Source organism: Oryctolagus cuniculus, chromosome 3 (genome assembly GCF_051225735.1).
Source record: "Oryctolagus cuniculus isolate XC-2025 breed Fujian yellow rabbit chromosome 3, ASM5122573v1, whole genome shotgun sequence".
In the NCBI taxonomy this organism is placed as follows: domain Eukaryota; kingdom Metazoa; phylum Chordata; class Mammalia; order Lagomorpha; family Leporidae; genus Oryctolagus; species Oryctolagus cuniculus.
The window spans coordinates 44,213,982-44,239,775 of NC_142869.1; the positions used below are offsets into that span (position 1 = coordinate 44,213,982).

At 41.1% G+C, this 25,794-nt stretch overlaps 1 protein-coding gene across 2 annotated transcripts in view; it reads left to right on the forward strand.

The window, feature by feature from the left end:
* Positions 1-701: 701 nt before the first annotated feature.
* Positions 702-25,794, forward strand: part of DNAH7 (dynein axonemal heavy chain 7) — a 384,555-nt gene continuing 359,462 nt past the window's right edge. For both annotated transcript variants that reach the window (XM_089330144.1, XM_089330145.1), the window contains exons 1-2: positions 702-3,336; positions 23,425-23,487. In XM_089330144.1, the coding sequence (XP_089186270.1) occupies positions 3,322-3,336; positions 23,425-23,487 (78 nt within the window). In that variant the 5' untranslated portion in view covers positions 702-3,321. The remainder of the gene's footprint in view (positions 3,337-23,424; positions 23,488-25,794) is intronic.

Sequence of the window (25,794 nt, forward strand, 5' to 3'; positions counted from 1 at the left end):
GTTTCTAGAAGATGATTTTGCTTTCCATATCACAAACAAAATCAAACTCATCTTTTGGGAAGACCCTGACTACCTGCCAGCAAACTTCTAAACACCAGCATCTCCACTCATTCTTCCTCTTCCTTTTACTAGATGTTCTTGCAACGTGAGTCTCACATAGAATTAATCCCCTCTCCTTTCACTTATCCCATTATTGTATCTTTTCCCTTGCTAATTGCATTTAAACACAAAATTCTTCTGTTTGAAAAAATACACTCTGTCTCCAGGAACTACTCCATTCCCCAGTCTCTCTCATTCATAGCCCAAATTTTTTGAAGTTGTGTATACTGGTGGTCTTCCTTAACTTCCTCTTCAGCCTCCGGCATCTGGTCTTACATCCTCTCACCTCATTATACTGAAATGTTTTTGTCACATTCACTAGTGACTTCTGCTTTGCACTATCCAATAACTATATTTAAATCCTTAGATTACCTACTTTCTGTGGGGAGCAACCCGGACTAGACTAAGTTACTGGAATTAAGACTTATTCTATGCATCTGCTCTCCCACAATATGGCGCTGGGAGAGGAGAAAATAGCTTCTACCCAGCTGCCTCCAGTTCAACCAATAAACAGCAGGACTTGCTCCTGATTGGAGGAGAGCAGCGTACTCGGCGTGTGGGCAGCTGAGTTGGGATTGGCAGAGGAGGACTATAAAGGAGGAGAGAGACGGCATGCACCAGGAACATCTAAGGGGAACATCTATCTGAAGGAACACCTGTGCAGCCCCCGAGAAGAGCCGGCCGGCCGGCGGTGTGCCGCTCCCCTGCGGAAGTGGGGAATGTGGCCAGGGGGAACTGCCCTTCCACGGAGGTGGAAGGGATGTAGCCAACCCGGGAAAAACCAGCAGCAAACCCGGGGAGGGCCGAGCAGACAAAAGAACAGCGCAGGGTCCTGTGTCGTTCCTCCACGAAGAGGGGGAGCGACATAATGGTGCCGTGACTCGGATATGAAGCCTAGGCAGGGCTTAGTGTCATTCCTCCACGAAGAGGGGGAGCGACAACTTTCAAAAGCTTTTGATGCTTTTGAATATATGATCCCTGAAATATTGTACCTCTTCCTTTCTGTGATTCTATACTTTGAGTTCCTCTACTCTGCATACTTTTTTTAGTCCCATTTGCTAGATATCCTTCTGTCCAACTCATAAATATTTGCAGTGCTAAGATTTTTAGTTAATATATTTCTTTCTCAATTCCCTTCTGTTCTTGTTCCTCATACTCTGAGCCATTTCATTTTGGCTCATAGATTCAAATATCATTTATACACGAGTCTCAAATCTATGTCTGCAGCTCAGAATTGATTTTTTGAGTTCTAATCAGTATGTATAATACCTACTGGCTATACAAGCACTTACATGTCCTATAGATGTCTCACAATCAACATGCTCCACACTGAATTAATCACTTTCTCTTTAAGAATTGTTTATCTTGTTTTCTCTACCTCAGTGAATGATATCACCACCAGCCAAATATCCAAAGCAGTAAAATGACCCTCAACCTACTTCTTCTCCCTTTTAAGTACCCACATCTTAACAGAACAAATATCCTGTAAATATCTTGTCTTGTCCACTTCAGTCTACTCCCATTGTCATTAGTCCAGGTTTATACACCCTTATCTCTCACTGAAATAAAAGCCTTCTAACAGGATTTATGCCTGCCTTTTCCTATGACTCCATCATACTGAAGGTAGGGTGATTTTTCTAAAATGCAAATATAATCCTGTCATTTCTTCTTTTTGGTTCAGATTTCCTCCTTTTAAGTATATGCAACCCAATTTTTAGTGTTGTAAAATGTTTGCAACATAAAATTTACCATTTTAACCATTGAGAAAACTATTTATTTGTTTAAAAGGGAGAGAGAGACATTGTCCATCCACAGGTTCATTCTACAAATGCCCACAACAGCCAGGGATGGGCCAGGGTGAAGCCAAGAGCCCAGAACTCCAGCTGGGACTCCCATGTGGAAAGCAGGGGCCCAAATACTTGGGCCATCACCTGCTTGCCTCCCAGAGTATATTAGCATGAAGCTGATTTGTAAACAGAGGCAGGACTCAAACCAAAGCACTTCAACAAAGGATACAGGTATCCCAAGAAGCATCTTAACTGCTTGACAAATGCCCAGCCCACATTCTAACCATTTTAAGTGTACAGCTCAACGGCATTTGGCATTAAATCCATTCACTTTGGTATGAATCCAATACCACCATCTATTTCTGAAACTGGTTTTTTGCCATGTTTTATAAGATCTTTAAGATACAATACTTGCTTACCACCTCAGGTCATTTAGACTTTTTTCTAACCCTCTTTATCCATATCTACCCCTCAACCTTTCTGAACCATGCTTGAGTTCTAGCAGTCACGTTCTCTTGTTTTAGTCCTCCATGATGTGCTTTCTGACTGGAACGTTCTCTGCATTGTCTTTCTTCAGACCTCAGCTTCCCCACCCCTTCCATGAGAAAACTGGTGCTTTACACTCTCCCCACTGCATAATGCTTGCTTGAACCTCCTCCTAGCTTCTACTGAGTGATTGTGTCTTGGTCATATGTGAATGTCTAGTTAGTGCCTAGCACAATACTTTTCATGTAGTAAACCATCTGTGAATGTTGGTTTAAACGAGTTTCTGACAGTTTTTTTTGAGTACTCTTCCAAGGCCTAGTTTTCTTGTTTGTGGGAAGTCAACCAGAAGAGTAGGAGTTGGAAGCAGGCAGACAAGAAAAGGTTCTTACTGGCTCCAGCTTTGCATGCATTTTTTTTCCCCTCTTCATTTCCTTCTTCCATAGCACCGTTCAAATTTGCAATCATTTTACTACACTAGTCTTCACAGACCTTCCAGGCGCAGATAAAGCTAACAGAGTTTTAAGGCAAATGGTCGGTTCCTGCACCCAGCTGTTAAGAGGCTGCAGAGTGTGAGTGAAGACAGCTGAAGTGATTACTAATCAAAGGGTATTCATTCCTCCTGGCAGGACACCGTCCTCAGCAGTTCAACGCGCACCTTGCCGCCCCAACACACTGCTGCCGAGACGCTAAGGAGTTCGTGGGAACCCTTCCTGCGTGGACCCACTGACGGCTTCCCGGGCCCAGTTCCGGGAGCAACCGGTGACCGGACGTGGAGCTGGCGCTGGCCTGTTGCCTAGCAACGGACGCTGTGGGGACGTTAGGCAACTCAGCGCCGCGGAGCGGAGGGAGCCGAGAGTGTGGGTCGTCGCCTGAGCGTCTCCTCTCTGGTCAGGAGGAGCGGAGTAGGAGCATCCAGGAGCTGCCGCTGCGGCAGCGCGTCCTCGCCGCCATGAGCAGCGAGCAGGTGAGAGGGCGGCTTCCCGCCAGGCTCGCCTCCGCTGCCGCTGCCGCTTCGGTCTGCCATTCGAAGGGGGTTTGAAGACCCTGAGCTTCCGACCCCTCAGCTGTGACCCGTGGTGCGCGGCTCCCTTATCCCCGGTGGCCACCTGGGTGGGGAGCGCTTTCCGCTAATGCCCTTCAAAGTTCTTTTCCCGGGCTTTTGCCCTTCGTGTCGTCATAACAACCAAGCGCGTCAGCCTCACGGGGGCGCCGCGGCTGAACCTGGCCCGGACGCTGCCCGGCGAGCTAATGGTGGCTCTGCTGGGGTGAGAGAAGCCTCCGCAGGAGTCGCGGTGGGGCTGGGCGCCGGAATGAGAATCCACACCTCTCCTGCACCTGTGACTTGGCCGCGTCGGTCGCTGCGTCTGAGGCTTCGTTCTCCCGCTTTTATGCAGACGGCAGAAGTCACAACACCTTTTCTAAGCTTATTGGGGAAGTCCCTTGCAATAATTATAATGCATGAAAGATCTTTAATCAGTGGCAGATGGCTCTTGTTAAGAAAATAGTCGCGAACGTAGTAAAAATACGTGTTGCAGTATCTACTTTAAAAAAAAAAATCTCTTGAACTTAAGAACACCTGTAACCAAAAGAAATACAGAACAATGATCAATTACCTTTAAAAAAATTTTAATTGTAAGAGGGAGAGAAATCGAGATGAAGATGGAGCTCTCATCCGCTGGTTCACTCCCTCAAATGCCCCTAGCAGCTGAAGCCGGGAATTCAGGGTGGCAGGGATCCAATTACATCAGGCATCCCAGCTGCATCCCAGGGTCTGCCAGGGTCCCTCTTAATGCAGGCGCAGAATGGAAAGGCCTTGCTCTTAATGTAGAGATGGGTTAGAGAAAGGGACATTGAAAACATCCCTCTTGAAAAAGTTGTTTTAAAGCCTGCCAAACTTGCTTGGCTTCTTTGTTTTGATACTGAACTATAATTATTTCTCATTGCTTCATAATGCTTTTTTGGTAGTATTAGAGTTTATTGTGGAAACTATGTTAAAAATAGTCCCCTGTGCATTGGATTGTAGATTACTAACAGAAAATGTCAAAACCCGAATTCATTAATTAATAAAATATGGAATATCTAAATTGTCAAGAAAATGTGGTTTCAGCATTTTCTGAATGAAATATAATAAGCCAAGAACTAAGAAACAGACCCTTCGATCTGTATACCACAGTTTAATAGGTAATAACTAGTAAAAGAACAAATGAGCAAGGAAAAGCAAAAAACAAAAATAAAAAAACATGCTAGAAAATGGAGCATTAGTTTATAGGCTTCACTAGTAATTTTTTCTATGTGATACTGTTGTAATCACATTCTATTAAAAATAACACACGATCACTATCCATATAGGTTAAGAAGCTTCTTTGCTTGATGTCCACTTCAGTCCTGATTGTGAACAGTATTGTGCATTGTTGGAATTTAAAACACACTGTTATCACATTTGTAGTGGCACTTCTGAATAGCTGTTATTTCACAATTCTCATAATTTTCTCATCTTTAACTAAAAAGTATTCACTAAAAACCTGCAAGTTAGTTTCTAAGTTTTCCATAATCATCACAAAAGTGATATTGGCAAATAACACTTGCAGTGTCGTCCTCTCCTTTCAAAAAAGTTTAATGTTTTAGTGAAGAGGCAATGGGACCTTGAATGAATGGATGTTAGCTCATTTAGGATTATTTTCACCTTCTACATACAATTTTTAAACAGCAGAGGGCCCTCTCCCACTGTTTTGTTTGATTGGTAATTTTAAACCTCATCTTGATACTTTAATTTATGCTAATTTAGAGTGCTATTTTCCTTTATCCTAAAGGATAAAAGTTTCTATATTTTAACCTAAAACAAACAGAATGGATTAAACTTTTGGAAGTGGCATTTTCATGTGACATTTACTTATGTATTCATTCAGTTTGAAGAAGTGTGCAGGTGGTAAAATCATATTTACTAAGGAGATTTTTAACAGACTCATCTCATTAGTGGAAGGTTGGGAGTGATGTGACATTTTATAGGAATAGACGACTGGGCTCTTAAGTTACATATTTAAAAGAAATATACAACCCTTTTTGATGTCTAATTTCATTTTTAAATTAATTAAAACTTAAAATAAGGCATTTAGAGTTTCAGTTGAAGAACTTTCAGAGGTTTAAAGGTACAACTATTCAGAGGTTTAAAGGTACAAAGACCAGGCAGCTCCCCACAAATTCACTAAAAATTATGAGCAGAGAAGGGAAAAAAGCTGTCAGCTTTTCCCCAGAACATATTCCCCTCCCCTCCCCTCCCCTCCCCTCTCTTCCCTTCCCTTCTTTTCTTTTCTTTTCTTTTTCCCTCCTTCCCTCCCTCTTGCTTTCTCTCTTTCTCTCTCTTTCTTTCTTTTATAAGATTTATTTATTTATTTGAAAGAGTTACACAGAGAAGGAGAGGCAGAGAGAGAAAGAGAGAGATCTTCCTTCTGCTGGTTCACTCCCCAAGTGGCCACAACGGCTAGAGCTGCACCCATCCAAAGCCAGGAGCAGGAGCTTCTTCCAGGTGCAGGGGTCCAAGGACTTAGGCCATCTTCCACTGCTTTCCCAGGCCATAGCAGAGAGCTGGATTGGAAGTGGAACATCTGGGACTCAAACTGATGCCCATATGGGATGCCGGCACTGCAGAGCAGGGCTTAACCCGCTTGCCACAGCGCTGGCCCCAGCACTTTTTCTAGTTACAAAATAAGTTTGCATTTATTTGATGCTCCTTCTCTGCTTTCCTTCCTCATATCTTTTATTGTCATTATGTTAAATAGAATTGAGAGAAAAAATAGTTATGAGGCCAAAAATATGGTATTGACTTTAACAACCATAACTCAATTTACATTGACCGTATTACATGTAGAAAGGTTATTGGTTATCTAACCAGACTTGTTTGTACATTCTGGTCATTTGATCATAATAGTAACACTTGGTTTATACCAGTGTTAAAATATCCATTCCAATAGACAAAGAGATGAAGGATAAGCAAGGTAAAAACTAAATGCAAAGGCAAGACTAAGGAAACTCTGTTCTCTTGTTTTTTAAAAATCATTTTAATTGGTTTTTAACATTCAATGTACTTTGTAAATATGATTCTAAGAACATAGTGATATCCCCTCCTTTCCTCCCTCCCTCCCCATCTCTTCCTCCCACTCTCCTTCCTTCTCCCTTTCTTTTTTTTTAGTTTTTGAGATACCATATTTTAAATTTACATTACAATAAAAAGGCTTCATACTTCACTGAGTAAGAAGTTTACTGTTGAATAACAGTGTTTTTTTCTTCTTACTATTTGTTGAAATTTTTTACTTAGTTTAGGGTTAATATTATGAGTATTAAAATAACCTGAAAGGGCCAGCGCAGTGGCTCACTAGGCTAATCCTCCGCCTTGCGGCGCCAGCACACCAGGTTCTAGTCCCAGTCGGGGCGCCGGATTCTGTCCCAGTTGCCCCTCTTCCAGGCCAGCTCTCCGCTGTGGCCAGGGAGTGCAGTGGAGGATGGCCCAAGTCCTTCGGCCCTGCACCCCATGGGAGACCAGGAGAAGCACCTGGCTCCTGCCATCGGATCAGCGCGGTGCGCTGGCCGCAGCGTGCCAACTGTGGCGGCCATTGGAGGGTGAACCAACCTTTCTCTCTGTCTCTCTCTCTCACTGTCCACTCTGCCTGTAAAAAAAAAAAAAAAAAAAAAAAAAAAAAAAAAAAAAAACCACCTGAAAGTAGATCATTTAAAAAAAGAAAGCTTGAAAAGTAAAAAGCAAAACTAGTTTAGTTTGAATATAAACAACAGCCATAAATAATAATTGAATGGAAAAATGACCATTTCACCCATATATAGTACAATTTAAAGTAACCACAGATCATTAAAACTATAGTATAAATGGGGCCGGCACAGTGGCACAGCGGGTTAAAGCCCTGGGCTGCAGTGCCGGCATCTCATTTGGGCATCGGTTCAAGCTGCCCCACTTCCAATCTAGCTCTCTGCTATGGCCTAGGAAAGCAGATGGCCCGTCTTTGGACCCCTGCACCTGCATGGGAGACCCGGACAAAGCTCCTGGCTTTGGATCAGCTCAGCTCTGGCTGTTGTGGCCATTTGGAGAGAGAAGCAGCAGGTGGAAGACATCTCTTTCTCTCTGGCTCTACTTCTCTTCAACCCTTTCAAATAAATAAAATAATCTTAAAACAAAACAAAACAAAACAAAACTATAGTATATCATTTTTAACTGTTGCTTTCCTAAAGGTATAAACCAGCATTTTACAAAACTATATTTGCAACAATACTGATACACAGAGACATTTCTTCTTTTCTTTTCCTTCCTTCCTTCCTTCCTTCCTTCCTTCCTTCCTTCCTTCCTTCCTTCCTTCCTTCCTTCCTTCCTTCCTTCCTTCCTTCCTTCTCCTCCTCCTCCTCCTTCTCCTCCTCCTCCTCCTTCTCCTCCTTCTCCTCCTTCTCCTCCTTCTTCTTTTTGAATTTTAGCTTCCACATGTACAAGAGAACACGTGGTATTTGTCTTTCTAGGTCCATTTTATTTCACTCAATACGCTGTCCTCCAGTTGCATCCATTTTGTTGCAAATGGTAGAATTTCATTATTTTTGTAGCTAAATAATATTCCATTGTGTATAAATGTCACATTTTCTGTATCCATTCATTTGATGATGGACACCTTGGTAGTTCGAAATTTTGGCTATTGTGAACAGTGCTGCTATGATCATGGTGGTGCAGGATCTCTTTGATATATTGTGTTTGATTCTTTTGGGTATATGCCTGTTAGTGGAATTCCTGGATAATATGACAAGTCTATTTCTAACTTTCAAAGAAATCTCCACATTGTTTTTTATAGTGGCTGTACTAATTTAAATTCCCACCAACAGTGTATAAGTGTTCCCCTTTCTCCCCTATCCTTGCCAACGTTTGTCATTCTCCATGTTTTGGATTTTAGCCATCTGACAGGGGTGAAGTGATATCTCATTGTGGTTTTCATTAGCATTTCCCTGATGACTAGTGATGTTGAGCATTTTTTTTTCATATATTTGTTGGCCATTAATATTTCTTCTTTGAAGAACTATTAAAGTCCTTTGTCGGGGCTGGTACCATGCGCACTAGGTTAATCCTCTGCCTGTGGCACCAGCATCCCGTATGGGCACTGGTTCTAGTCCTGATTGCTCCTCTTCCAGTCCTGCTTTCTGCTGTGGTCTGGGAAGGCAGTGGAGGATGGCGGAAGTTCTTGGGCCCCTGCACCTGCATGGGAGACCAGGAAGAAGCACCTGGCTCCTGGCTTTGGATCGGCATAGCTCCGGCTGTTGCGGCCATTTGGGAGTGAACCAGCAGAAGGAAGACCTTTCTTTTTGTCTCTCTCACTGCCTGTAACTCTACCTGTCAAATAAATAAAATCTTAAAAAAAAAATAGTCCTTTGTCCATTTCTCAACTGGATTGGTTATTATTTTGTTGAGTTTTTATAAGTTGCTGATATATTTGGGATATCAATCCTTGGTCAGGTGGTTTGCAGATATTTTTTTCCATTCTGTTGGATGCCTTTTCACTATTTCCTTTGTTATGCAAAAGCTTCTGAGTTTGATATAGTATGATTTATGTAATTTTGCTTTTGAACCTGTGCTTGGGTGGTCTTGTCCAAGAAGTCATCTCCTTTATTTATTTTTAAAGATTTTATATATCTGATAGGTAGAGTTACAGACAGAGATAAGGAGAGACAGAGAGAAGGTCCTTCATTTGCTGGTTCACTCCCCAAATGGCTGCAGCTGCTAGAGCTGCGCTGAACTGAAGCCAGGAGCCAGGAGCTTCTTCTGGGTCTCCCACGCGGGTGTAGGGACTGAAATACTTGGCTATCTTCTGCTGCTTTCCCAGGCCATAGGAGAGAGCTAGATCAGAAGGGCAGCAGCCGAGACTCAAATCGGCACCCATATGGGATGCTGGTGCTGCAGGTGGAAGCTTAGCCACAACAATGCACCAGGTCATCTACTACACTGATGTTTTGGAGTGTTTCCCCTATGTTTTCTTCCAGCAACTTCATAGTCTCAGGTTTTAAATTTAAGTTTTTGACCAATCTTGAGCTGATTTTTGTAAATGGTGATAGGTATGGATTAATTTCATTCTTCTACATATATTAGTCTAGTTTTGCAAGCACCATTTGTTGAAGAGACTAACCTTACTTCACTGTATGGTCTGAGCACTTTTGTCAAAATGAGTTAGGTGAATGTATGTGGACTAATTTCTGGGTTATCTATTTCTGTTCCATTGATCTATTTATTGGTTTTTATGCCAGTACTATGCTCCTTTAATTACCATAGCCTTGTAGTATGCTACAAGGAGGAGGGGAGGGGGAGGGGGAAGGAAGGGGAAGGGGAAGGGGAAGGGGAAGGGGAAGGGGAAGGGGAAGGGGAAGGGGAAGGGGAAGGGGAAGGGGAAGGGGAAGGGGAAGGAGTCTTCCATCCACTGGTTCACTCCTCAAATGGCTGCAATGGCTGGAGCTGGGCTGATTGAAGCCAGTAGCTTCCTCTGGGTCTCCCACGTGGGTGCAGGGGCCCAAGAACCTGGGCCATCTTCCACTGCTTTCCCAGGCCACAGCAGAGAGCTGGACAGGAAGTGAAGCAGCCAGGACTTGAACTGGTGCCCACATGGGATGCTGGCACTGCAGGTGGAGGCTCTACCTGCTATGCCACAGTGCTGGCCCCTATAGTATGCTTTGAAGTCAAGTATTGTGATGTTTCAAGCTTGATTTTTCTTGTTCAGGATCATTTTTGCTATTCTAGGTCTTTTGTGATTCTATATGAATTTTAAGATTGCTTTTTCTAGTTTGTTAAAGAATGTCATTGGTGTTTTCATAGAGTTTTCATTGACTCTATAGAATGCTTTAGGTAGTATAAACATTTTAGTGATATCGATTCTTCTGATCCATGAACAAGGAATATCTTCACTTTTTTGTGTCCTTGATGACTTCTTTAATCAATGTTTGATAATTTTTATTGTAGAGATTTTTCACTTCTTTGCTTGAATTTATTCCTAATTTTCTGTGGCTATTGTGAATGAGGATTTCTTTCTTGATTCCTCTTTCTGTGAGCTAATCATCAGTGTACCAAAAAAGGTATTGTTTTTTGTATGTTTATTTTGTAACATGCAACTTTACTGAATTGGTTTATTAGCTCTAATGGCTTTTTGGTGGAATGGTTAGGTTTTTCCATGTACAACATCATATGATCTGCAAACATGGATAATTTGACTTCTTCTTTTCCAATTTTGATGTCCTTTGTTTCTCCTCCATAATTGTTCTAATTGAAACTTCCAGTACTATATCAAATAAGAGTGGTGAAAGTGGACATCCTTGTCTTGTTCCAAGTCTGAGGGCAAATGCTTATAGCTTTTCCCCATTCAATATGATATTGGCTGTTTGTCATATGTAGCCTTCATAATTTTGAGGAATATTCCTTCTATACATAATTTTTGTAGGATTTTTATCATCAAGTTGTGTTGAATCTGATGATATGCTTTCTCTGCCTCTATTAAGATGACCATATGTTTTTTGTTTTTCATTCTATTGATGTAATTTATGATGTTTATTGATTTGCAAATGTTGAACCATACATGCATTTCTGGAATAAATCCCACTTGATCATGATATATGATCTTTTTGATGTGGTTTTGGATTCAATTTGCTAGTATTTTTTTGAGAATATTTGCACCTATGCTTGTTAAGCATATAGGTCTGTAGCTTTCATGTCATGTCTTTGTTTGGTTTTGGTATCAAAGTAATGGTGGCCTCATAAAAAGAGTTTGTCAGAGTTCCACCCTGTTCAATATTTTGGAATAGTTTGAAGAGTATTGGTGTTACTTACTCTTTGAATGTTTTGTAGAATTCAGTAGTAAAGCCATAAAGTCCCATACTTTTTCTTGGTTGAAGACTTTTGATTAATTGGTTCTAAGTGAGCCTAAGAGTATATATATAGTCTCTCAGTGATTTTTCTTTTTTTTTTTTTATTATTTATTTGACAGAGTTAGATAGTGAGAGAGACAGAGAGAGAGAAAGGTCTTCCTTCCGTTGGTTCACCCCTCAAATGGCCACTACCACTGGAGCTATGCCGATCTGAAGTCAGGAGCCAGGTGCTTCCTCCTGGTCTCCCATGTGGGTACAGGGGCCCAAGCACTTGGGTCATCCTCCACTATCTTCCCGGGCCACAACAGAGAGCTGGACTGGAAGAGGAGCAACCGAGACTAGAACCAGAGCCCATATTGGATGCTGGTGTCTCAGGTGGAGGATTAATCAAGTGAGCCACGGCGCCAGCCCAAGTGATTTTTCTTAATCATTATGAGTTTTGTCCATAAGTGACACAGTGGACTAGTCTGCTGCACTTCATAGCGATATAATTGTGGCTTTGTGATGAGTAAGGGTTTCCTTCAGTGTATATCTTTGGTCCACAGAGAGTTTGATGTCAGTCTCCCTGGTGAATGTGACAGTTAGGGCCTTGTTATTGGCACTGAGGGAGACAAAAGTGGCTGCCCCCTTGTCCTGCTGGCAAGACTGAGTGATGCAGGTCTGTGGCAACAACTGCTGTGGCTCTGGGATTGTGTGACATAGTTGGACCCTTCCTCAGGTCCTGCTAGGAGAATCCAACTGGTGCTGTGGCTTTAATACCAATAGCCCTAGGACTACAGGATGTGAAGTGAACCCTGTTCCAGTCCTACAGGGTGTCTACAAGGTATACAGATTTTAATTGTGTAGGGTATGAGTCCAGAGAGAGGGAATTCAGATAAATTCCTTCCTAGATCCACTGGGTAGATTCCAGTGGCACTGAAAAATTTAGAGCAAATTGTTATAGCTCTGGTGTTACAGGGTATAGTGGGGTCATTACCCAGATCTTCCAGAGTGGGAGTGGATTTTTTTTTATAGGCTGCTACTGGTGTAAGCCCCCAGCAGCTTAGGTGAATCCCCCAACTCACATAGAATGCACGAGTGTAGCTCTGGGGCTAATGTCCAGAAACTCCCACAGTTGCAGGATGCAGGGGATCCATCCTTTGCCCTATGTGTTGCCCTGACTCTGACTATAATGCTAGTAGAATAGAAGCACTCTGCATTGCTTTTTGATGCCAATTATGACACTCTGTGCAGGTTGGGGAGGGGAGGAAAGGAAAGCAATGTGGCTTTCCTGCTCCAAGCCTGGCAGTTGCTTAGACCCCAGTCAGTTCCTCAGGCTGAAGTAAAAGTCAGTGGGCTACTATGGAATTCCCTCTCAGCTATAACTGCGAGCAGCAGGGTACACAGCAATTTCTTCCTACCTTGAGGTGGTAAGATGGTGGCTCACAGGTAGAAGCTGGCTGTGCCATGTGGCTGACTGTGCTCTCTGTCTTCTCTTTGCCCACAGAGTCTTTTTTATTTTCTTCTTTGCTGAAAATTTCTGTCAGACTGCTGGAAATGTCATCCTTCCTTTGTTCTTTTCACATCCCAGAGCAGCTGAAGTTAGTGTGGCTACGCCCTATTCAGCCATCTTGGATCTCTCCTTCTATTCTCTTCATTCATTTTACTTGTAGAATGTGAACTTGCATCAGTCAGCATCCCAATAGAAAATAAATGGTATGATGGAAGGGACTTAGTTGAGGAAAATTTATACAAAGATAATTTGCAGAGGTATGGGCAAGATTAAGGGATCCAACAAGAACGGTGAAGCATTTAGGGATTAGTAGCAATTGGATACGATTATCACTCCTAGGCCTGACGGATGCACCATACTGATCAGCATTCTCACAATCTGGTGAGAGCTTGAAGATTAAAATGATAGTTTCCTGAGAGGAACTGAGCTCTCAAGAATTCATCCACTAGCGTAACTATCAAGACTAGGTAGTAAATGTCCTAAGTTCTTTCCTCTTGCTGCTCAGTCTCCTGTTGTTGCTTCTCATTGGTTAATCCCTGGAAGAAACCAGAGGGTAGAGGGCCCAGACGATGCCCATACATAGAATTCAACCTTTAGGGCTAGCACTGTGGCATAGCAGGTAAAGCCACTGCCTGTAGTGCTGGTATCCCATGTGGGTGCTGGTTTGAGTCCTGGCTGCTCCTCTTCTGATCAAGCTCCCTGCTAATGTGCCTGGGAAAACAGTTGAAGATGGCCTACATCCTTGGGCCCCTGAACCCATGTAGGAGGCCCAGATGAAGCTGCAGGCTCCTGGCTTCAGTCTGGCTTAACCATGGCCATTGTGACCATTTGGGAAGTGAACCACCGGATGGAAGATTCTCTGTTTCTGACTCTCTGTCTGTCTCTGCCTCTCCTTCTCTGTAACTGACTTTCAAATAAATAATTAAATCTTAAGAACAAAAGAAGATTCCAACCCTCCAGGTCAGGCATAGAGAAGAAATAAAAGGATAGTGATTTGATTTGGGGCAAACACAGCATAACCACCATAGAGATTACTGTAATTAGAAGCAGTCTTCATTTTCAACCAGTGGATAGGATATCTCTGTCTCTTTGCCTTTCAAATAAAATTTAAAAATTAAAGAATTTGTTTTACAACTGGGTTAGTAAGTACAATTAAAGTTTCCCTTGAAAAATAGGATTGATTATTTGACACGGTGATTAAGACAACACTTACAATGCCCACATCTTTTACCAGAATGCCCAAGTTTATCTCAGCTCTGCTTCCAATCCCAGCTTCCTGCTAATATGCATCTTTGGAGGCAGTGGGATATGGCTCAAATAATTGGGTCTCTGCCACCCATTGGGAGATTTGGATGGTGTTCCAGGCTTCTGGCTTTGGCCTGATCCAGACCTAGCTTTGTGGACATTTGAGGAGTGAACCAGTGGATGGAAGATTTCTGTCTCTCTGCCTTTCAAGTAAATAAATAAAACTTTAAAAAATTAATTCTTTACTTGAATGTTGATGAGGACGTTCCAGTATAAAAGGCATCACTAATTTAGGAGAGAAAAGGAATTACTAGAACACAGTGAAAGGAGATAAAGGAGATCAAGTGATTGGCCTCTGATAAAAGGTAAATTAGTGTCTTTACTGCTTGTAGATGCAGGATAGAAGAACAATATGGGTGCAAGCACATTTATAGGTTTGCTTACAGAAAAATGAAGACATTTTCAACAATTAAATGATGTATAAGAAATTTGGGGGATAATAGTTCAACTCAAAAAGTAGGAAAACAAACTTAAAAATGTTGAGGACATATGAGAGATTAGAAATTGTGAACTTAAGGGGCCGGCGCCGCAGCTCACTAGGCTAATCCTCTACCTGTGGTGCTGGCACTCTGGATTCTAGTCCCGGTTGGGGCACCAGTTCTGTCCCAGTTGCTCCTCTTCCAGTCTAGCTCTCTGCTGTGGACTGGGAAGGCAGTGGAGGATGGCCCAAGTGCTTGGGCCCTGCACCCGCATGGGAGACCAGGAGGAAGCACCTGCTCCTGGCTTTAGATTGGCGCAGTGCGCCAGCCGTAGCAGCCATCTGGGGGGGTGGTGAACCAACAGAAGGAAGACCTTGCTCTCTGTCTTTCGCTCTCACTAACTCTGCTTGTCAAAAAAAAAAAAAAAAAAAAAAAAAAAAAAAAAAAAAAATTGTGAACTTAAAGTGAGTCCAGTGGGGTTTGTGATGTGATTTTTCATCCAACATTATATACCTACTTACTTAGGTATAAGCATGGAGAAGGTGAATAGTTGAATTGCAGTGGGATTGCAGTTTTTGTCAAATGTGTGAGACACAGGAATCTGAGAGTATTTAATATGGTATAGTTATGATCACTGGCCATTGAATATATGCTAGGCAAAGAGGAAAAGGTAAGAGAAAGGGGGTAGATTTAGATTCTGAGTTCTCAATGAAAGCACAGAAATATAGCTTTGAGGAGGGTACCATATGATGCTTGCTGGAAGCAAAGGATATACTGATGACATAATCAAGTTTAAAATCAAGATTTCACAAGTGGTGCCATATCTAATAATCATCGAGAGGGACTGCCATGGGAGGTAGAATTACAGAGAGAGAGAGAGACAGAGATCTTTCATCCATTCCTCAAATGGCTGCAATGGTAAGGGCTGGGCCATTCCAAAGCCAGGAGCCAGGAGCTTCTTCCAGGTCTTCCACATGGGTGCAGGGACCCAAGGACTTGGGCAACCTTCTGCTCCTTTCCCAGGTGCATTAGGAAGGAGCTGGATTGAAGGTAGTCCAGCTGGGACTCAAACTGGTACTTATATGGGTACCCACAACACCACAATGCCAGATCCTCTAGTCCCTTTCTTTCCATCACCTTAGGCCAGGTTTGTAGTTATGATATTGTGAGAAGCCTGATTTCTTTCTTTCTTTCTTTCTTTTTTTTTTTTTTTTTTTTTTGACAGGCAGAGTGGACAGTGAGAGAGAGAGACAGAGAGAAAGGTCTTCCTTTTGCCGTTGGTTCACCCTCCAATGGCCGCCGTGGTCGGCGCACTGTGGCCAGTGCACCGCGCTGATCCGATGGCAGGAGCCAGGTGCTTATCCTGGTCTCCCATGGGATGCAGGGCCCAAGGACTTGGGCCATCCTCCACTGCACTCCCTGGCCACAGCAGAGAGCTGGCCTGGAAGAGGGGCAACCGGGACAGAATCCAGCGCCCTGACCGGGACTAGAACCCGGTGTGCCGGCGCTGCAAGGCGGAGGATTAGCCTAGTGAGCCACGGCGCCGGCGGGAGAAGCCTGATTTCTAAATACAGGTTGTAGGTAGGACTCCAAGGATTTGATGATGGATTAAATGTATGATGTGAGAAAAGTCATGAATAGCAACAGGGATTTTATATTGAACAATAGTGTTAATGTGATACCATTTTCTGAGTTCAGTGAAATATGAGGAAGTTATGGGTATGTAGGTGTTTATTAACCAAGTCATATTTTTAACATGTTAAGTTGGAGGTATCAGATTTCTGAATGGACATAACTAAATAAAAATCAGATCTATGTATCAGGAATTTAGGATAAACATTAATTCTGGAGAGAGAAATTTGGGAGATTTCAGTGTATGGATATTTGAAATATTTGGGCTGAATGGAGTCAATTAGGAAGGAAACATAACTGACAACAGAAGGATGCCTGTCATATGAGGATCAAAAGATGAGAAGGAACAGGAAGAATACATTAAAAAGATCTATTGTACACAATGTGGCTATAGTCAATAACAATGTATTATATATACTGAAAAAGTGTTATGACACAAGAGGACCTGGAATAGAGTCCTTTCTAGCTAAGGGTTATCTAGATCTTGAAAGAGGGGTCATGAGGGACAGTTTCAGGAGCTTGTGGAGCCACTATGGCAAAGGAAGACCAATGCAAGTTCCTAAAGGGAATTTGTTTTCCACAATCTCTTCTGGGTTCTAAAAATACTAACATTTACTGTTTTTATTTTCTTTAGATGAATACATATTTACAGCAGGATATTTCACACATTTAAGCATGCAAAAAAAGAGGATAACATTAACTGTTGCCCAAGAAATGTGTAAGAATGATAAAAACCCAAGAGTTTACATAAGGAAAAGGGGAGCCATGTAATGAGATACACAGGAACATTCAATTCTGTTGTTAACATTTTATTTCTAAGTATTTTGTACCGGTATATTTGTTATACTATTTACTTTAATACCTTATTTAGTATGTCTGAGAGCATTCATAATAAATGTTTTAAAGTGAAAAAAAAATTGATGAGAGTAGATTTTAAGCATTCTCACTACAAAAGAATAAGAAAAGAATTAGCACATGTTATTTAGCTTGACTTAGCATTCTGTATTATACAAATATCAAAATACCATGTGGTACACACATATAAAAATACCATAATTATATATGTATATTTTATTTGAAACTTTAAAAATATTTTTTATAGATTTCCAAAGTACAGCTTATGGATTACAGTGGCTTCCCCCCCCCATAACTCCCTCTCACCTGCACCCCTCCCATCTCCTGCTCCCTCTCCCATTCCATTCACATCAATTTCAATTCTGTTTATATAAGAAGATCAATTTAGTATATATTAAATAAAGATTTCAACAGTTTGCTCCCACACAGAAACATAAAGTGAAAAATACTGTTTGAGTACTAGTTATAGCATTAAATCACAATGTACAGCACATTAAGGACAGAGATCCTACATGAGGAGTTAGTGCACAGTGTCTCCTGTTGTTGACTTAACAAATTGACACTCTTGTTTATGGCGCCAGTAATCACCCTAGGCTCTAGTCATGAGTTGCCAAGGCTATGGAAGCCTTTTGAGTTCACCAACTCTGATCTTATTTAGACAATGTCATAGTCAAAGTGGAGGTTCTCTCCTCCCTTCAGAGAAAGGTACCTCCTTTTTTGATGACCCGTTCTTTCCACTGGGATCTCACTCACAGAGATCTTTCATTTAGGTCTTTTTTTCTTTTTTTTGTCAGAGTGTCTTGGCTTTCCATGCTTAAAATACTCTTATGGGCTCTTCAGCCAGATCCACATGCCTTAAGGGCTGATTCTGAGGCCAGAGTGCTATTTAGAACATCTGCCATTCTATGAGTCTGCTGTGTATCCCACTTCCCATGTTGGACTGTTCTCTTCCTTTTTAATTCTACCAGTTAGTATTAGCAGTCACTATTCTTGTTTATGTGATCCCTTTGACTCTTTTTTTTTTTTATTTTTGACAGGCAGAGTGGACAGTGAGAGAGAGAAAGACAGAGAGAAAGGTCTTCCTTTTTGCCGTTGATTCACCCTCCAATGGCTGCCATGGCCGGTGTGCTGGGGCTGGCACACCTCGCTGATCTGATGGCAGGAGCAAGGTGCTTATCCTGGTCTCCCATGGGGTGCAGGGCCCAAGGACTTGGGCCCCTCCACTGCACTCCCTGGCCACAGCAGAGAGCTGGCCTGGAAGAGGGGCAACTGGGACAGAATCTGGTGCCCCCACCGAGACTAGAACCCGGTGTGCCAGTGCTGCAAGGCGGAGGATTAGCCTAATGAGCTGTGGTACCGGCCCCCTTTGACTCTTAATCCTTTCATTATGATCAATTGTGAACTGAAATTGATCACTTGGACTAGTGAGATGGCATTGGTACATGCCACCTTGATGGGATTGAACTGGAATACCCTGGCACATATCTAACTCTGCCCTTTGGGCAAGTCCGATTGAGCATGTCCCAAATTGTACATCTCCTCCCTCTCTTATTCCTACTCTTATATTTAACAGAGATTGCTTTTCAGTTAAATTTAAACAGAATAATTGTGTGTTGATCACAGAGTTCAACCAATAGTATTAAGTAGAAAAAAAAATACTAAAAGTGATAAAGTATTAAGTTGTTCATCAACAGTCAGGACAAGAGCTGATCAATTCACTGTTTATCATAGTGTCCATTTCACTTCAACAGGTTTCCCCTTTGGTGCTCAGTTAGTTGTCACCAATCAGGGAGAACATATGATATTTGTCCCTTTGGGACTGGATTAATTCACTCAGCATGATGTTTTCCAAATTCCTCTATCTTGTTGCAAATGACCAGCTTTCATTTTTTTTACTGCTGTATAGTATTCTATAGAGTACATGTCCCATAATTTTCTTTATCCAGTCTACTGATGATGGGCATTTGGGTTGGTTCCAGGTCTTAGCTATTGTGAATTGAGGTGCAATAAACATTAATGTGCAGACAGCTTTTTTGTTTGCCAATTTCATTTCCTTTGGGTAAATTCCAAGGAGGGGGATGGCTGGGTTGAATGGTAGGGTTATATTCAGGTTTCTGAGGAATCTCCATACTGACTTCCATAGTGGCTTAACCAGTTTGCATTCCCACCAACAGTGGGTCAGTGTCCCTTTTTCCCCACATCCTCGCCAGCATCTGTTGTTGGTAGATTTCTGCATGTGAGCCATTCTAACCGGGGTGAGGTGAAACCTCATTGTGGTTTTGATTTGCATTTACCTGATGTCTAGTGATCCTGAACATTTTTTTATGTGTCTGTTGGCCATTTGGATTTCCTCTTTTGAAAAATGTCTATTGAGGTCCTTGGCCCATCTCTTAAGTGGGTTGTTTGTTTTGATGTTGTGGAGTTTCTTGATTTTCTTTGTAGATTCTGGTTATCAACCCTTTATCTGTTGCATAGTATGCAAATATTTTTTCCCATTCTGTCGGTTGCCTCTTCACTTTCCTGACTCTTTCTTATGCCATACAAAAACTTCTCAATACAAATAAATTTTAAAAAGAAGGAATTAGCAATGGAAATTTAGAAAAAATGTTCACTGTATTAGGAGTAGCAAAAAAAAATTCTTGAAATTGAGTGATGACAGTGCTCATGGAGATAATGATCAACTATGTCTTAACACTCCTAGGGGATTGAGTAAAATGAGACCCAAGAGTTCACCACCACATGACTTGGCATTATTGGGGTAATCAGAGCCTCCGTTGAGAGTGGTGTATTAGGAACGGAAACCTCATGGGAGAACATTCAGGAAAAACTGGGGCAGAAAAATGGAAATGTAGCTGGAAGGAATGTAGGATTGAGATTGTTTCAGGGGGCCAGCGTTTTGGCACAGCAGGTTAATCCTTGGCCTGCGATGCTGGCATCTCAAATGGGTGCCGGTTCTAGTCCTGGCTGCCCCTAATCCACTCCAGCTCTCTGCTATGGCCTGGGGAAGCAGTTAAGATGGCCCAGATGCTTGGGCCCTTGCTCCTGGCTCCTGGCTCCGGATTGGCACAGCTCCGGCTGTTGTGGCCATCTGGGGGGTGGGCCTACAGACCGAAGACTTTGCTCTCTGTCTTTCCCTCTCACTGTCTGTAACTCTACCTCTCAAATAAATAAATAAAATCTTTAAAAAAAAGATTGTTTCAGATGACAGTTACTGTAGCATACTTGCATGGCAGTGAAAAGAATTCACAGAGTAGGAAAAAATGATGCATGAGAGAAAGTTTCAAGTTGCAGGGGCAAAGACAATGTCCTTTAATAGATAAGTAAGAAGTTCATTAAATCCCAATCAACATAAGGACAGTAAATAGCACCTCAGCACATATGAGGTAAACAGAAAACAGAGAAAAAATACAGAAAAATTTAAAACTAAGAGAAAAGACAGATAAAGTATTAATGAGAGACATACTGAAAATAGCCTTCTCATTATTTTGGAGAAGAAAACTGGGGTGATAATGGAGAGACTGTGAAAAGTATTTATAAATATAGAATACTCTGATGCAAGTAATTTATCTTCATTTAATAGATTTTATTCATTTATTTATTTATTTATTTATTTTTGACAGGCAGAGTGGACAGTGAGAGAGAGAGACAGAGAGAAAGGTCTTCCTTTTTGCCGTTGGTTCACCCTCCAATGGCCACCACGGCCGGCGCGCTGCGGCCAGCGCACCGTGCTGATCCGATGGCAGGAGCAAGGTGCTTTTTCCTGGTCTCCCATGGGGTGCAGGGCCCAAGGACTTGGGCCATCCTCCACTGCACTTCCTGGCCACAGCAGAGAGCTGGCCTGGAAGAGGGGCAACCGGGACAGAATCTGGTGCCCCCACTGAGACTAGAACCCGGTGTGCCGGCGCTGCAAGGTGGAGGATTAGCCTAGTGAGCCATGGCGCCGGCCCATTTAATAGATTTAACATTAACTTGATTATTCTCTGTGTGGGAAAAAACACAACATAAATGAAGTCCTCATCTATATAATTGCACGAAAGTGGCACATCACTATTTCAGAGTTTTTAGGGTTTCACATCTCAACTCAAAACATACTAGTTTTCTTATATCTCAATTTTTTTTTGTTTTCAGATTTTCTATGCTTTTATTTTTCCCCAAAGAAACTGTTTATTTAATGAGTACACATTTCATAAGTACAACTTTAGTAATATTGTGATTCTTAGATGTAAATGTCTTAGAACAATGCTTAGCACACAATGCAATCAAAATGTACTGTACTCAGCATGAAGAATCATGAATGTTATTGGTTTAATTGCATCATCCTCCCTCCAAACTCATAATTTGAAGTCTTAATCCTCAGTGTATCTGAATGTGAATGTATTTGGAGATAGGGTTTCTAAGGGATATGATTCAATTAAACTGAGAAAATCATGGTTGACCATAATCCAGTGTGGCCAGTACCTTTATAACAAGAGGAGATTTGACAAGAGGAAGATGGTAGAAAACCCAGGGGAAAGATTGCCCTTTACAAGTCCAGGAGAAAGTAGAAACCAACCCAGCTAACACCTTGATCTCAAACTGTGAGAAATAGGTTTCTGTTGTTTAAGTCCTTCAGTCTGTAGTACTTGTAATGGCAGCCCTAGCAAACTAATATAATGCATTAATTTATAAGCTTTTTTTGGTTCTAAGTATTCAAAATCTGCTTTTAGACACATCTTACTTTAGATGAGCCACATTCCAAGTGGTCAACATCTGTGGGAGCTAGTGGATTGCTTTGGATAGTGCAGCTCTAAGAATAGAGGAGTAGCAGGTATAAGGAACAGCTACTTTCTGTAGGTATAAGGGAGTGTGCTCAAGGAGAAAACTTGAGAAAGCCATAGCTTGCCGACAGCTTAGTTGAGACCTCAGTGGAGATAGTATTGCTGTGGTCCACTGGGTGGCAGAGAGACTTTCTGGGGTGTTTCAGGCCTGGGCAGGGAGATGAAAACCATGGCCTGGGATGCTGAAAGTTTGAAAAGAAGTCTCCCTCTGTGGTGTCACTGGAACTGGTGGAAAGCTAGTTTCACAGGAATGCCAGTGAAACTTGGAGGGTATCTGCCATTAGGTGAGCCATGTACTATAGTGGGGGAAGGTGCCCATACAAGGATGCTGACTACTGGCAGCCACACCATGGGAGGAATGAAAAATGGCACTATAACCAGAAAGAAAACTGCTTCCTGTCATACTGTTCCTTCAGTATCCTTTGTAACATTATGCCAATTGGCATAGAGGAAATGTTTTAGAGTCTTGTCAAATATCTGAAAGAGGAGCAAAATGCATAGATTCAGAGCTGAGAGACAGTTGTTGGCAACTGCCCAAAAAAACAACTCACATTACGTACTTTGTAGATCAAAACATTGTTATCTTTAACAGAGGTGCTTCTTACCTAGGTGAAATTTCTTCCGAAGAATTATTCTCCACTGCAAAGGGAGTTGCAGTCCTTTTCTCTCAAAGATTCTGCTAAAAAGTACAAATAGTACCTATGGCAACTTAAATGTTAACTGTTAAACATTTTCATCTTAGGAAGTGGGTGATTCTGGGAAAAAATGCAATTTTAGCTATGGGGAAATGAAATGGGCTGAGTAAACTTTGGACACAAGTTAGATTCAAATAAATTCTCAGAAGGTTTAACTCATTCCTCGTTGACTTGTCTTGGCACGCTTGCCAAAGACAAAAAAATCAATTGCCCATAAATTTAGGGCAAAAAATCAATTGCCCTTCCTTTGATCTATATGTTTTTCCTTTTGTTAGTACCAAGAAGTCTTCATTACTTAATTTTTTAGTAACTCGTGAAATCTGAAAATGTGACTCTGCAAACTTTGTTCTTCTTTTGCAATAGTGTTTGGCTGTTTGGGTTCTGTATTTTTCCTTGTGGACTTTCTGGTTGATTTGTTAATTTCTACCAAAAAAAAAAAAGACAGCTGAAATTTTGATAGAAATTTTGGTAAATCCATAGGTAATTTTAGGAGAATATTGCATCTTAACAGTATTCATCTTTCAATCCAGGAACATGGAATGTTTTGTGGTTTTAAGGTATTCTTTGATTTCTTCCAATGATATGTTAAAGCTTTCATCATACAAGTCTTGCACTTAATTTGTTAAATTTATTTCTAAGTATTCCATTCCTTTTCCTGAGATTGTAAGTGGAATTGTTTATTAATTTCAACTTTGGGTTGTCCCTTCCTAGTGTCTAGAAATGCATACGGTTTTTGTGTCTTGATCTTGTATCCTGACACCTTGTTGGACTCATTCATTAGTTCCAATAACTTCTTGGTGAATTACCTAGGATTTTCTATATACAAGACCATATTATATAGAGTGTATGTTTTAGAATACTTTTAGATGATATATGTTTTACTTTACACTGTAGAATTTGTGAATAAATTTTAACATTAACAGGACAAACAGTTTTATCATATTTTTCATGCAGGATAAATCAGCCAGCAAAGAAAAATCCAAGGCACCAGTACGATTTGTACCACAGTCATCTAAGGTAATTTACCAATATGACATATCTTACTGCCTTTTATAATTATGTTGTTGACTGGTTTTAAAATCTTGAAAATGAGTAACTACATTTTTTTATTTTGAATTTTGTGCTCCATTTGATTCTTTTCTAGTGGAGAAAGTCTATGAGGTATGCATATTATGAAAAATTACTATATGGTTAAAAATTACTGTAAACTAGAATTGCCTAATATTTACAGAATATTTGATTATTCTGAATTAGGTAATTGTCAAGATGGCCTAGCAGAAGGAATATCAGTATGGGAGCCAGAAAATGAGTATGGATTTAAGTTTTGACAGATGGCCATGTGACTTTTGGGGAGTCATTTAACTTCTCTTGCCTCAAATTCTGAGTTTGAAAATCAGGAGAGTTAATATGATGATTTCTGAGGAGATGGCCCTTCCAATACTACAATGCCGTGCTATAAAAGATTTCATACATCTTATCATCCCTTTTCATTATTTTGACCATGAATTATTTCTTGTGGCCACAAATAGATATTTTGAGTTGATAAAGTGCTGGACAAGTTTGCATTTACTGTAATAAGATTTTCTCCCTAGTAATTATGTTGAGTTTAATTCCATTCACTGATATTATATCTGGAAGTTGAGTTTAAGCATAATTGCAATGCAAGCATAATTTGCCCTGAAATATATTTTAAAAGCTCAGAGTGAACTCTATAATGGAATTTCATTGCAGCATACTGAGACAATGCTCAATAATTTGAAATCAGAAATTCTGCTTAAAAAACCTGAATAAAATTTTTAGTGAATGTTCTTGAACATTTGAATGTATGTGTTTTAGTGGTGACCATATGGTGTGATAATATCAAGATTATTACATCAAATTCTATAAAATAGAATCACAGAATCATTTTCCGGCTTTTTAAATAACTACCGTAAGTTTTTCTAGTTAATAAATCAAATAAGTGAAATGAAATAGATATTTTTCTAGATTGTCATTTAAAGTATATAAATGTATTTACTGCATAAATATTCAGTGCCTGAGATGAATAATCCATTCCCACCAACAAAGGCATGTAGTTGTCTAAAATACTTTTATTGGCTGATTTAAAAGTATTCACTCAGTTCATATTCTGCTATATATTTCTGATTTTCTTCTGAATCCTTTAACTCTTACGTCTTTTAAGAGAAATCATATTTTAAAGAGATTTAAAAATAATTTATTGATTTAAGCATTTTCCTTTCTAAAAGGATCTATTTGTATATTTGAAAGATTTATTAAGGGAGGGAGGGAAGGAAGAAAGGATGAAGGAGGGATGGAGGGAGGGAGGAAGAGAGAGAGAGAGATCTTCCACTCACTGATTCACTCCCCAAATAGCCACAACAGCCAGGGCTGGGCCAGGCTGAAGCAAGGAGCCAGGAGCCAGGAAAATTATCTGGGTCTCCTATGTAGGCGGCAGGGGCCCAAGCACTTGGGCCCTCTTCCACTGCTTTTCCTGGGCCATTAGCAGGGATCTGGATCCAAAGTGGAGCAGACTGAACATGAACCTGGGTCCATATGGGATGCAGGCATCACATGCAGCAGCTTTACCCACTATGCCACACCAGCCCCTGATTTAAGTATTTTCGTTTGAAGATTAAAGTTTACATTTGGATGAAAGTTCTTTATGAGAAATTAAGACCTAGAGTGATTTTCTTTACAGACCCTTCTAGAGATGAGCCCTGTAGTTGCAATCAAGTTGATCCAGGACTGGTGGCTTCTAACCTCTGTGAGCTGGGGACCTGCTTTTTACCCCTTCTGCAAACCTCACTCAGCACTTCCATGAATCTTAATCCTTTATAGAACTAGATGAGACTGAAATAATGGAATGGCAGGTAGATGGATGGGAGAGCACTGATTTTTCATTTGTCTTAACTTGTTTTCCTGTGAAAAGAGAGCCTGAGAAAAGGATTTGTATATAGCTAGTTTATTTTGAAGGTGACCTGAGGAGACACAGTAAGGGGTTTGGGAGAATAAAGCTATGAAGAAAAACTCATACACGCATGGGCTCTTAAGTTGGTTGTTATAGAAGGTAACTAGGATAATCCTACCATGGCCTTATGAGCATATAGAATGCTACCTGTATTTGCTGCATGAGGCGGATTCAGGAATACCATTTATCATCTTTCATCTTGCATGCTCCTAGGGATTTTAACTCCCACACTCTCTGGCTGCTCATGTGCATGGGCAGAGTGAGCTATTCCTAGAGTCCTGTGCTATGGCAATGGAGGTGCTCCCCCACAGGAAGAAAAATGCATTTCCTTGAGGTATAACACTCATTGCTATATT